This window comes from Caloenas nicobarica, chromosome 2 (assembly GCF_036013445.1).
Source record: "Caloenas nicobarica isolate bCalNic1 chromosome 2, bCalNic1.hap1, whole genome shotgun sequence".
Lineage (NCBI taxonomy): Eukaryota > Metazoa > Chordata > Aves > Columbiformes > Columbidae > Caloenas > Caloenas nicobarica.
In genome coordinates, this window is record NC_088246.1 from 69,694,522 (window position 1) to 69,707,659 (window position 13,138).

At 43.0% G+C, this 13,138-nt stretch overlaps 1 protein-coding gene across 4 annotated transcripts; it reads left to right on the top strand.

Annotated features, from left to right (window-relative positions):
• The first annotated feature begins 8 nt into the window (after positions 1-8).
• Positions 9-12,065, top strand: TPMT (thiopurine S-methyltransferase). Of its 4 annotated transcripts, XR_010605799.1 has the most exons (10): positions 9-82; positions 598-759; positions 1,765-1,857; positions 2,909-3,041; positions 3,524-3,576; positions 8,497-8,571; positions 9,299-9,384; positions 9,575-9,826; positions 9,918-10,001; positions 10,407-10,428. XR_010605799.1 is itself a non-coding variant. In XM_065629290.1 (9 exons), exons 2-9 carry the CDS (start codon positions 620-622, stop codon positions 11,799-11,801), a joined length of 741 nt encoding a protein of 246 aa, XP_065485362.1. In that variant the 5' UTR covers positions 9-82; positions 598-619; the 3' UTR covers positions 11,802-12,065. The 4 variants fall into 4 exon arrangements, 2 of the variants coding, with proteins under 2 accessions (XP_065485362.1, XP_065485363.1); XR_010605798.1 differs by having other exon boundaries at positions 9,575-10,001; XM_065629290.1 differs by lacking the exons at positions 9,575-9,826; positions 9,918-10,001 and adding an exon at positions 11,686-12,065 and having other exon boundaries at positions 10,407-10,451.
• The last annotated feature ends 1,073 nt before the right edge of the window (positions 12,066-13,138 follow it).

The following is a 13,138-nucleotide window of genomic DNA, read 5'->3' on the forward strand; positions in this document are numbered from 1 at the left end:
CCGCGGTGCGTAGCGAGGGGGAGGGCGGGGAGGCACCGCCCCATCCCCGCAGCCCCCCGTGGGACTCGCCGCCGCCGCGCAGGTACCGCCGCCGCCGGCAGCCGGGCGGGGGGCGGCCGGGGAGGGGTCGGGGGGAGGCGCCGAGCCCCGCTGCGTCCTTCCACGTCCCCTTCTTCGCCCCGAGCCGCTGCTCTTTCCCGCGGGGTTCGCATGGGAGGGGAGTGTCGGTATCTACCGACTGAGTGAGCGGCGGCGCCCGGCCGGGGCCTGCGGGTACCCCCGGGGCAACCGGGCAGCATCTGGGTGGCTTCCAGATGTGTGCAAAACGAGAGGTCACCGGCGTTTCCGTAATGCTGAACAGGGCGCGTTTGGGCAGGTTTCACTCCGGAAAAAAAAAAAAAAAACGAAACAAAACAAAACCAAAAAAACCCAAACCAAACAATCCAGCTGAAGCCACGTTCGATCAGCTACATTTAAATAGCCGCCAAATAATAATCTCTTAAACTGCACTCATTTTTTATTTGATCCTAGGAAGCGAGAGCCAGTTCCAAACTATTCATCGAGTGGGGGTAATTTTTCTTTCTTTTTTTTCCACAGCTACTAGCACAGCCTGGGGACGATGGACCGCTCGGCAGATGTGTGCAGGATCCTGGAAAGCACTGATATTGGGTCACAAAAAGACAGAGTGGTGACTGAGGAGGAATGGCTGCAAAAATGGGAAATGGGTAACATTGGGTTTCATAAGGAACAAGTGCATCCGTACGTGACTTCACCCTTCTGCCTAAGCTGTTTAAAGAAATGTTGTGAGCTGAGGGACTTAACTCATTCAAAAAACTCTAAACAGAAAATGGACCATTTACAAAAAAAGGAAAATTATTTTACATGGCTTGAAAGTAAAATAAATATTATTGTAACCTGCTTTTGTCAAAAAAAAGGGCAGAGAAGAGAAAGGATTGCATTGAGTTTTGAACTTTTAAATCAGATTTTAAACTATAAAGCTTGAATAGAATCGTAGAATAGTTTGGGTTGGAAGGGACCTTCAAAGCTCATCTAGTCCAACCCCCTGCCATGAGCAGGGACATCTTCAACTAGACCAGGTTGCTCAGAGCCCCGTCCAGCCTGGCCTTGAATGTCTCCAGATATGGGGCATCTACCACCTCTCTGGGCAACCTGTGCCAGTGTTTCACCACCCTCATTGTAAAACATTTCTTCCTCATGTCTAGCCTGTGTCAACAGCTTGACTAAGAATCTTAAATTTTCTGATGCAGAAGCTCTGCATTGCCTTTTGTAAGTTATGGAACTGGGGCCTAAAACAATATGCAGAGAGCATTGGAGCAATTATTGTGCACTGGAAGAAAGGTACCTAACAGAGCAAACCTGTTATATAGTCTTGCAACCAAGTTACATTTAAGACCCATATAAGTGATTTGATTGACACAGAAGTTTAATAATCATTATATTTAAGTTGTCTGTTGTGGCCTTCTTAGAGGTGGGTTGGTTTGTTGGTTTACTTGAAAAGACAAACATACAGAGAACAAAGAGAAATGTGTTATTTTCTAACAGAAATTAAATTTACTTTCTAAGTAGACGGAAAGTGAATGTTTTTATTTTATGTTTTGATTTCTAATGATATGAAACAGGTCGAACTAAGAACCTGTACTCCATCATGGAGTTTGCTGTTAACCTGGTGTAGTGTGTAGCATTTGGCTTTCAACATGTCAGCACAAATACAGCATCAAGTAAAACATGGCTGTTCTTCTGCAGGCTCTTACAGAAGTACCTGGATGTTCTTTTAAGTGGCAAGAGTGGACTGAGGATATTTTTCCCACTTTGTGGTAAAGCAGTAGAGATGAAATGGTAAAGCACGGATTATAAAAGCAAAAATCTTACTTGATGTGGGGAGGGGGAAGGGGAATTCCCAGCCTTATGTTGGCCAATGGAAATGTGCCGCATCTTGGCTGGTAGGAAAGCAGCGTCGCTGGAGGGAGGAGGAAGTTTGGCTTCATTTGCTGGCGTTTTGTATAGTAGCATAAATGAGATGGCTAAGGACTAACCTGAAAGTCCTCCTGATTGTCCCAGGTTCAGCCTGGGGAACGCTGAATTTGTGAGTGAAGCTATGCCTTTGCCACTGCTTCTTTTGATGGCAATGCCAGCTCAAATTGCCTGCAATGGGGCCACTTGTGCCAGAGCATGTTTTCATGGGACCATGTGGCATGTCACACTGGGAACTTAAGTGGTTTGGGCTAAATATAACTTCTTTTTTAAACTGATTTTTTCACTTCTACCTTTTTTTCACCTGGCTTATATTTATAATTAGAAGCTGTGTAAGCTGGTGATTTTTTTTTCTTGGAGGGAGGTGACACAAACCGAAAAACCCTCATTGAACTACATCCTCAAGAAATCAAATTAGTTCCAGCTATGCGGTTTTATCACAACGACTGCTTGGCCAGCTGACGGCGAGCTCTGACGCGCGTTGCTGTGGCACGGAGCTGCAGCAGTGAAGAGGTTACGGCTCCCCCCCCGCCAAAGCCACAGAGGCAGCTGGGCGGGCAGCCGGCCTCAGCCGCTGCGCTTCGGAGCAGAACACATTTCTGTAAGCCGAAATGGACAGTTTCTCTGTGTAATCGCCTTTTGTTTTCATCGAGTTCACAGAAATAAATGAATAATCTAAACAGAGCCTGTAAATCCTCATCAGCTGTATGCTGAGGGGCGCTAATTTAAGCTCCAGTCACAGGGGTGAGGTGTTCAATATAACGCAGACACTCCAGAGAGTCAGGGTTAGATATACCAGTGCATCCTAAAAACAGGGTTTCCCTGATGAATAGATGCTGCATGGGAGATACGCATTTGGTAATGGCCCAACTTGTGGGTGTCACGTAAACTTGGGACCTCTCTGTGCTGCGTGCAGGCTGGCGGACATGGGACACAGTGTTGTCGGTGTGGAAGTCAGCGAGCAAGCACTGAAGGAATTTTTTTCAGAACACAGTCTGCCTTATTGTGAGGAGCCAGTGCCAGAGATTTCAGGAGCAAAAAAGCTGCAGGTATGTTTTGTACGTTGTCAAATGGTCTGGTGTGGTTAATCATGCAATGCAGGCATAGCTGAGCAAACAAGTCATTCTGCTTTTATGTCTCTGTCTTACTGGTAGTCATTCCCCTCTCCTGAAGAGGTCTGAAAGGAAGCTCTGAGTTGTAATTTTGGACTGAGAAATTCTTCTTTTGAGCTTGTGACTTTGGCTTTCTCTTCCTATGATACTGAAGCACCTGAATGTAAAGTAAATGTATTTTAAGGTGAGACAGTTGCCTGCCTTGAGAGATCAGAACTTCTCTGGATGGGATCAGGAAAAGTACCTCAGTAAAGAAAATCTAAAAATGTTTCTCAGAGTTTTCCCCTATTACACCTAAGTGTATATTTTAAAATAGTGTATGTGAATTTTTTAGGATATAAAGTATAAATATACACCTCTATGTATATATTTAATGATAGTTTGCTAATAGCTATTGTTTCCTTTTCTTTTTATTGTAGAGTACCTCTGGGAACATTTCTCTGTACTGCTGCAGTATTTATGATTTGTCCAGGTAAGATTGCACAGTGTGATTTAAAATTCTGTATAATCAAACATGTATTAATATTGTCATAACACTGTCATATTATTTTGTTTGAATCAGCCATAAAGATTTGGAACAGGTGCTCTCAAGAAAACTCTTATTAACTTGTATGAGAAATGCGAATAGCCAATCTCCAACAAAAAACTTGTTCTTGACCGTTAGATAATGATTCAAAGTAAGTATACTTAAATGGGCTTCTTGTTCTAAGCTGTCTTGTAAAATTAGATTGGATATTAGGAAAAAATTCTTCACGGAAAGGGTTGTCAGGCATTGGAACAGGCTGCCCAGGGAAGTGATGGAGTCACCGTCCCTGGAGGGGTTTAAAAGGCATTTAGACGAGGTTCTTAGGGACATGGTTTAGTGCTAGAGTTAGGTTAGGTTATGGTTGGACTCCATGATCCTGAGGGTCTCTTCCAACTGAAATGATTCTATGATTCTATGAAAAGTTATACAAAACCATGTTTGCTTTTACAGTAAAAATGAATCATCTTTAATGATAGATTCTATGAAGCCAAACCATAGCACAATTCCTTACTTAGAGTAGCTTAGTAAAAGTAAAGAGAATATACCCAGAGGTGTCTTCTTAGACAGCTTTTCCTTTATCTAAGTACTAAATATATTTCTCCCAAAGTAATGATTAACATATGTGTAAGTAAGCTGTACCCATTGATTGTATGTGTCTACTGCTTTACTTAATATACTTTTCTGGATGGGCTTAGGCTACATTACATCTCTCCAGTATATGTGGCTACTTAATATATTATCAAACACTGACTCTGCAAGTATCTTTAACAATCATGGCTAGGCTTAGTAATGTCTTCTGAATGATTTTTAGTGCTAAAATGTCTATATTTCTTAGTTAAAAGACACAACAGAAAATGCAAAATACTTCAATACAGTCCATACTACTGATTCATGAAAAATGTTTCAACCCATTGTGGTCTGTGGCTCCAAGCATCACTTCTCAGATTTTTTGGTGGCTTTGCACCTGACCTTCTGCTCAAGTGTCAGCTGGTGGGAGAATTTTGAAAATTGCTGAGTTGTACAGAAACTGCAGGAGGATTTAGGACTCTCTACAGCCTCTAGCATAGAAGGCCTTGCCTTGGACAGTAATGCATCTGGCTTATTTATTTGTCCTCAGAAGTTTCTTAGTGGTGTTGGCAACAGGCATGTTTAAATCTGTCCTAAAATGTCCTCAGACCTAGACGCGTGCTGGGGTAGTTGTAAATTGGAGAGCACGCAAGAAAGTGGTGTTGTTTCTGGTTTTATGATGTGTCTGTCTTGTAGGAAGCTGAAGGTGCCCAGAGTCCTGCACTATAGTTCCCTCCTCTTGCAGTTCTTACTCAGACATGGTTTTGACTAGATTATAGGGTTTTGATGAAGTTGTGTGTTTGTGTTTGCTTTTCTTACAAACAACTTTCAGGAACAAGGATTTGTTTCATGGCTATTCAATAAGAAGAAGGTCAAGTCTAAACTTTACCTGGATGGGCTTTTCAGAGCTAGTACTAATAGGTAGTTTAGGACACCAGAATATGGTGCTTGCTATATGATTTTTTTTCTAATCTGCGTAAATAGGAAAAAAAAGTATTCATTACCAGAGTCTGAATTATTTTAGACAATAGACCATTGCTAAGACTTCTGCTGGTGCGGCTGACTCCAGTTGGTTTGAAAAATGTATATATACAACTAGCCCTGCAAAGCGAGTGCCTTGGAACAGATGGGCTGTATTTGAATGTGACTTTGTAGATACTGCCTGGTTTCCCTCCCTTCCTTGCTCCTGAAGTGTAGCTACTTGCTGTGTAGCTCCCTATAAATCCTTGCTGTGTGTTGACAGGTTGCCCAGGGATTGCTTAAGCTTCTTGTCAGCAATTTTTGAAAAATTCAATTCTACGTTTTGTAACAGGTAGCATGGTAAAATCTTTAGTTTCTATCTTAGCATGATTATAATAATACTATGAAATACACTAAAAATAGGTAATTAATTACATTTTCCATGCATATTACTAGGTCCAGTACATAGTTTGTCATCCACAAAATAAATTGACAGATACGCGTTCTGGGTACATGGTTCTATACTGGGTGCAGTTATGGTGAAAGTATGAACTGCATTTCCAACAGCAGTCAGCAGATACCTGTGACTAGTGAAATGCACACACTCTTCTAGTTTCTATGTACAGACAATTTGATTAATTACCCAGTAATTATGGAAATTAAACTAATTTCTCTCTTGCTGAGGCTGGCCTGCAAACAAATCCTTTTGATCTCCATTAGCCTAGCATTCATTACAGGAGAACTTAAATGTGTTCCTGACCTTTGTCAGAATGAGACATTTCAAAGACTCTCTCTAGTTAACAAGTAACAGGAATAACTGCTCTTTGTGGGCACTCTGGGACATATGTAAAACAGTTATATTACACAACCATTGTACCTCCTCATACAATTACGGCTGCAAAACTTTAAGGAAAAAGATTAAAATTGCATTAACTGAAACTACTAAACATATGCAGAGAGAGAGACTCACAGCTTTATTGCTTCAGTCCAGTGGGGTTTCTTCAGATGTGTGAATTTCTGCTTTACATGTTAATTTTTATTAGTTGTATTAGTATCTAGACTGTAATCTCTCATGCCTCATACTGTATAAACACATAGCAGGAGATAACGTAGGGCTAAAATATTGGGTAGTGATACAATGGAACGTATACCCAAGAGGAGCTTAGCTTCATCCTTAGCTTCATCCTGCCTCCACATCAGGATGAAAGACAGCTGTGTAGCCTTTTTGACCTTTTCCTCGTGGCTTGGTTCTCCCCAGAAGGAAGTTGGATGCGCAGATCGACAGGGAGCACCCAGATGCTCAGCAGGTCCTGAGGTCTGAGCAACCAGGAGACCAGGACGGGGGCAAGGCCACAGCATGAGGCTGCCTGCAGCACGCGATGTCTGTAGGCCCTGATGAAACTGGTGGGGAGTAAAATACATGAAATGCCTACATGGAGCCGCCACCACCATTCCAGTTAGAACTGATTAAAGTTAGGAAGAAAACCAAGTACGGAAAACTTCAGGAGCTTTCCTAAGGTCATGCAGCAGACTCAGCTATGAGGAGAGGAGAACAGCCGCCAAGCCTCAGAAGATCCAGCTTATCACCTGCCCCACTAGACTTTGCTTTGCCCCCCTTGTGCCCATTGCGTGTTTAACTGTCTCTTTAAAGATCTCTGTTCATTTAAGAGGCTGGTTATTTAAAATAGATGCTTAGCCTTGGCAAACTTTAAAAGAAGTCAGGGCTTAGAAGTGTTATCATGTCTCATCACAGTAGGGTGGGAAATACAGGATCAGCTTCTGGGTTAGATGCCAGAGACTTAGCAAGGCCATTGCAGTGAATTGAGCAGCGGGCAGGGAGAAGAAATTGTCATGGTTTAGCCCCAGCTGACAACAAAGCACCACACAGCTGCTTGCCTACACTGTACCCTCAGTGGGATGGTGGGGACAATCAGAAGGGTAAAAGTGAGAAATAAATTTGTGGATCGAAACAGTTTAAGAATTAAAAACAAATTTTTAAAAATTGTGAGAGAAAAAAGAGAGGAGAATACAACCTAAGAAAAGCAAGTGATGCAAATGAAAACAGTTGACCATCCCCAACTGACCGATGCCCAGACAGTCCCCAAGCAGCGGCCCCTCTGCCAGCTTCCCTCCCAGCTTTATATGCTGAGCATGACGTCTTATGGTCTGGAATATCCCTTTGGTCAGCTGGGGTCAGCTGTCCCAGCTGTGTCCTCTCCTAACTTTTTGTGGACCTCCAACCTACACGCTGGTGGGGTGGTGTGAGGAGCAGAAAAGGCCTTGGCTCTCTGTAAGCCCTGCTCAGTGGTAACTAAAACATCCCTGTGTTATCAACACTGTTTCCAGCACAAATCCAAAACCCAGCCTCATACTCGCTACTATAAAGAAATGCACTCTACCCCAGCCAAAACCAGTACAAAAGTGAAGAAAGAAGTGGTCAGTTGGACTCTGACACTCTCCCAGTAGGCAGAAAGGTATTGCACAATTCCATAGCATATTATTCTAAGTAAACTTATTTCAGACTTTCTTCAAAATTATGCATTTCACATTATTACTACCTTACTCTCTAAACTCCTGTTTTAATAATTACCAGAAACAAGGGTCTTCCTTCCCCCCTCAAATAACCTCATCTCTAGCATCACTGTGACTGCTCTTACCACCTGTCAATAAAGGCACTTCCCAATAGTCTTGGCCACTTGCAGGTTTTTGGTGGTCACTGAAGCCATTTTCCAGGAATAAAAATAATGTCTTTGGCAGTGGTAGCCTGAGGTGAGCAGCAGTGTAACTTAGCTTTTCTAACATTAAACAAACTGCAAGCTGAAATTTAACTGTCCTGTGCATCTAGCTGGGAACTGAAGTCTGTAAAATTACTGGGTGTGCTGAGTTCGATGATGGTGAAGCAGTGAGGCACCTTCCTTAACCTACATTTGAAATCACGTGTGGCTTGTAGAAGGTGACCGAGAACTGAATGCATGAATGCATGTTAGTGCTGCCACAAGGGTCATGGCAGGGTACAGTTGCCAAAAATCCCAGCCTTGTAGCCCGAATGTGTTTAAGCTACTTTCTGCGCTCCCTGCCTTGTCACAGCACCCACTAATGATGGGGAAATGCTGAGCAATTCCAGCACCTCTTTGCTATGGCAGCAGGGCCGTGTACCAGGGGGGTTTCTTAGTTTACAGTTCATATTGTTTTGGATCACAAAAATGCTGGACTCTGACAAAACAGTAGTGGGGGATCTGCACAGCTAGATGGAGAATACTTGTGATTTCACAGAAGTATCTGAATAAAAATGAATGTGCTTTTTTAGTATTTTTATGCCTTTTCCTCATCTCTCTATAGTTCAATAGTTGGCAAGTTTGATGGGGTTTGGGACAGAGGAGCTCTAGTAGCTGTGAATCCATGCGACAGACAACGGTTAGTAAGTTTGCTTTGTTATTGTCTTTAATGTATGCAGTGACACATGTTCTTCCTCCTGCCACTTGTCGATGAGCCCTCTTTCATTTAAAGAAGTAACATACACGAGTTCTTCTCTACCGCAAGCACTAGCTGCAGTTGCAGAGTGCTGTACTCGAGATTTGTGAACTTCCTTCAAGGAAGCCGCCCTGCCTCTTGGTGGGAAAATATGTGGTTTGTTGCAACCCAGCAGAAGCAGAGCTGCAAGTCTCATCTGAATTTTATTATTTCCTTTTTACCCCATCTCTTTTTTCTTTTGCCCCTCGCTTCTTTACTGCAATTTTTCATTCTTGCCCATAGCCAACCCAAATATGTTTTGACCCTAACCCCAGGATTTTTTAATTAGATACATAATCTTGGATTCACACTAATTTTAAAAGATTGGTACTGTTTTCTAGACTGTGGCAAAGGAATACTACGTCTTGCCTGTTACTTTTGAGATGAATATGCAAAAAAAGATAAATGCTTGTTTATGAGGTGCAAACAGTAACCTTTATTTGAGGTGTTTCATGTGTAGCATGAATTTCATGCTCATGAAATTCAAACTTAGCTTTGCTTAGTTTCTCTGCAGTTCAGTTCAAGTTGTCTCTGCATAGAAATACGTTACCTCTTTTGCTGAATGTTTTGAATGCTATGCTTGAAGGTTTTCACAGTTCCAAAATAATAAAGTGTAACTTTCTTCTTTTAGCTATGTCAGTTTGATGATCACCCTAATGGAAAAAAGTTCTTCTTATCTCCTTGTTACGGTGTCATATGATCCAAACAAACACGAAGGTGAGAACTTTGCACTGTTCATGTTTTGATTTTGCATGCTTTAGTATAAATGGTATATAGATGTGATAGATATATATCTTCCCCAAGTTTTTTATGAGCATAGCTTTGTCAGCTGAACACACCAGTACTACTGTGTGTTAAAAATTTTAGATGTTGACCAAGCTTGAGACTAAATTTGCTTTCTCTCTAGCATTCAGACGTGTTAAGGGTAAGTGGAAGACAGACATGGTATATTAACGAAGAAATGAAACTGGAAGCATGGCTATGACAATGAAACTGGAAGAGTGGATGTTCGGCGTAACATCCTGCCTGGCCCAGGGAACTCAAAGCACTCCCAAGAACCTTGGCTTCACTCTTATTACCCGATACTTGCAATCCAATGTGCTCCCCATCTTTTGCCTCTCTCCCAGCCTCTACCATGGACTGAATATGCTTGGAAGAGGTGAAATTCTGTAATATCATACAAGGAAAAATTTTTTTATAACTTTTATTACGTACCGAAGTCTGAGGTATTTTTAAATATTTCTTTTTAGTTATGAACTCTCAAAAGGAAGATATTTCTTGCTGCTTTTAGGCTCTTCACCATAATTATCCCTGAAAAAATAGGTCTTGTTATCGTAAGCAACAACAGCTTAGTTCATTGCTCTCCCGCTCACATTATGCAGCTTTTAGCTTTAATTATGCCATCATATTAATAGCATAAAGCAGTTGTTGGCTGGATTCACACAGCGCACTGAGAGTGCTTGTATCCACGGCATGTTCATGACTTCTGACAATGTGGCTACCCTGGCTGCAGCCTGGAGGTGATGGCAGCAGCAACACCTGAAGCTGTCTGGTGGCCCACCAAGGTGCCAGAAGCTCTTGGACGTGGTGTTTTCTGGTTCCTGCAGATGATGCTACACACTGGGGCCCAATTGCAGGCCAAGTGCTGTGAGTGATGGTGCTGGCTCTCCTGCTGCAGTGTGAATGTTTGTCTCCTTCCCATGTCTTCTCTCTGATTAGCCTCACTCATTTTCTTTCAGGCCCGCCGTTTTATGTTCCTGAATCTGAAATTAAAAGCTTGTTTCGTAAGTAATATTTCAGCTAACCCTTAGGATATTTTTCCCAAAACACATAAATGTGTTTGTATGCTTCTACCTCTCCCTGTGACCAGTGATAGTCATTTGCTTTTTAGATAAGAGGTGTGGTCATGAAAAAATAACTGTAAAAATAGATATCACTTAGCCACAGAGACGTTGCTGTCAAGGAAGATTCTCTGTCTTTCAAAAAATATGAAGAAAACCCAAGAAAAAGATGCTGTTTCTTTTCTCCCCTTGGTATCTTTTCATTCTCCCAGGGTTCATACTGCATTCAGTGATCCTGTAGCTGCCGTCTTAGTCCCGTTTGACCATTTTGTCTTTCTCTGCACCTCACCACCAACTACCCTGGTTTTAATGCAAGGCCTTTGCATAGTAGTTCTACAGTTTCTGCTGTACTTTGGTAGCCAAAGAAGAAAAGTGATGTGCCATACAAAGGAAATGCCCAATGTACAACCCAAATCCATCAAAATAATGAAAGCTGGAATGATGGTGGGAGTTTAATTTTAAAAGTTTCTACTGAAATGCTTTGATATTGCACTTCTTTGGAATTTACATCTGTCTGAGACCCCTACAGTGTATGTGCCCTGTGAGTCATTGACATGGACCGTTGCATCCCAGTGCAAGAGAGATCACAGAATCACAGAATGTCAGGGATTGGAAGGGACCTTGAAAGATCATCTAGTCCAATCCCCCCGCCGGAGCAGGAACACCTGGATGAGGTTACACAGGAAGCCGGCCAGGCGGGTTTTGAATGTCTCCAGAGAAGGAGAATCCACAACCTCCCTGGGCAGCCTGTTCCAGTGCTCTGGCACCCTCACTGAGAAGAAGTTTCTTCTCAAATTTAAGTGGAACCTCTTGTGTTCCAGCTTGAACCCATTGCCCCTTGTCTTACTGTTGGTTGTCACCGAGAAGAGCCTGGCTCCATCCTCGTGACACCCACCGTTTATATATTTATAAACATTGATGAGGTCACCCCTCAGTCTCCTCTTCTCCAAGCTAAAGAGCCCCAACTCCCTCAGCCTTTCCTCATAAGGGAGATGCTCCACTCTCTTAATCATCTTCGTTGCCCTGGATGGATAAGTTTTCCCTAGTGCATTTGTGTGCATGTGTTAGGGACTGTGAGGGAATCTGTGGATAAGATTCTTTTTTTTTTTCCCCCTAACAGTTTGCATTTTTCAGTGACTAATCATGCAATAATTTGTTACTCTTTCCTCATTTTCAGGTGACTGCTGTGAAATTAAGTGTCTTCAAAAAGCTGATGACTTCTCAGAGAAACACAGACAATGGGGACTGGATTATTTTCTGGAGGTGCTATATATACTTAAGTTTGTAGCTTGATTTAAATTAATTAAAATAACTTACCTCCCATGTTGCTTTTGTCTTTGTCTCACCTTCTAAAATGAGACATGTATTGGAGCACTCTTAAAGCACGCTTCAGCATACATAAAAATGCCTGTGCAACATTTTCATCCATTTTGCCTACCAAGCCAGCTCTCCTACATAACTGCCTTCACTCTCTTGAGACACACATAGCTTTTCTTCAACTCCATGCACAAACAAGAATGTTTAAAATATATATTTTTCTTCCATATCAATTAAAATCATCAGAGCTAGACAAAAAGAGATGTTCCTCTTCCTTTTTTGATGTTGGCAGTTGGTGCTGACTGCCCAGTGCACTGCAGGTCGACCTCGGCAACTGGCAGCCCTGGGAGCAACGACAGCTGCCATTCAAATACTGATTCCTGTGATGCTGGCCTTGCACCAGACCGAGGAGCCGAGCGCAAGAGGCAGGAAGTTGGTGCAAGTTGCTTCTCTCCATCTCTGTTAATCATGATTACAGTCAGTTTTGGGCCCCTCACTACAAGGAAGACATTGAGGTGCTGGAGAGAGTTCAGAGAAGGGCAACGAAGCTGGTGAGGGGCCTGGAGCACAAGTCTGATGAGGAGCGGCTGAGGGAACTGGGGCTGTTCAGCCTGGAGAAAAGGAGGCTGAGGGGAGACCTGATCGCTGTCTGCAACTGCCTGAAAGGAGGTTGTGGCATGGAGGGGGTTGGTCTCTTCTCCCAAGTAGCAAGTGATAGGACGAGAGGAAATGACCTCAGGTTGTGCCGGAGAAGGTTCAGATTGGATATTAGGAAACATTTCTTCATGGAAAGGGTTTTCAGGCATTGGAACAGGTTCTCAGGGACGTGGTTTAGTGCCAGAGTTAGGTTATGGTTGGACTCGATGACCTTGAGGGTCTCCTCCAACCAAAATGATTCTGTGATTCTACAAGTCAAGAGACGAGCTGGCAGTGAGTGGGCAAGAACGCTTAGCAGCAGCCACCAGGGGGGAACTATCAGGGAGCAGGAAAGAGAAGAGGGAAGTGAACCAAGACTAGAAGAAGATGCTGATAAATATCTCAAGGGTGTGTGTCAAGAAGATGGGACCAGACTCTTTTCAGTGGTGCCCAATGATAGGGTGAGGGGCAACAGGCACAGACTGAAGCACAGGAGGTTCCATCTGAATATGAGGAGAAACTTCTTTACTCTGAGGGTGCCAGAGCACTGGAACAGGCTGCCCAGAGAGGTTGTGGAGTCTCCTTCTCTGGGAGCATTCAAAACCCACCTGGACACGTTCCTGTGTGATCTGCTCTGGGTGAACCTGCTTTGGCAGGTGGGTTGGACTAGATGATCT

Bases quoted from the DNA above. Each gene is read 5' to 3' on its own strand.
- TPMT (XM_065629290.1), top strand. From the start codon at position 620: ATGGACCGCTCGGCAGATGTGTGCAGGATCCTGGAAAGCACTGATATT. The intron at 1,858-2,908 runs GTAAAGCACGGA...TGCTGCGTGCAG, and splicing joins AAAGCAGTAGAGATGAAATG to GCTGGCGGACATGGGACACA. The intron at 9,385-10,406 runs GTGAGAACTTTG...ATTTTCTTTCAG, and splicing joins TGATCCAAACAAACACGAAG to GCCCGCCGTTTTATGTTCCT.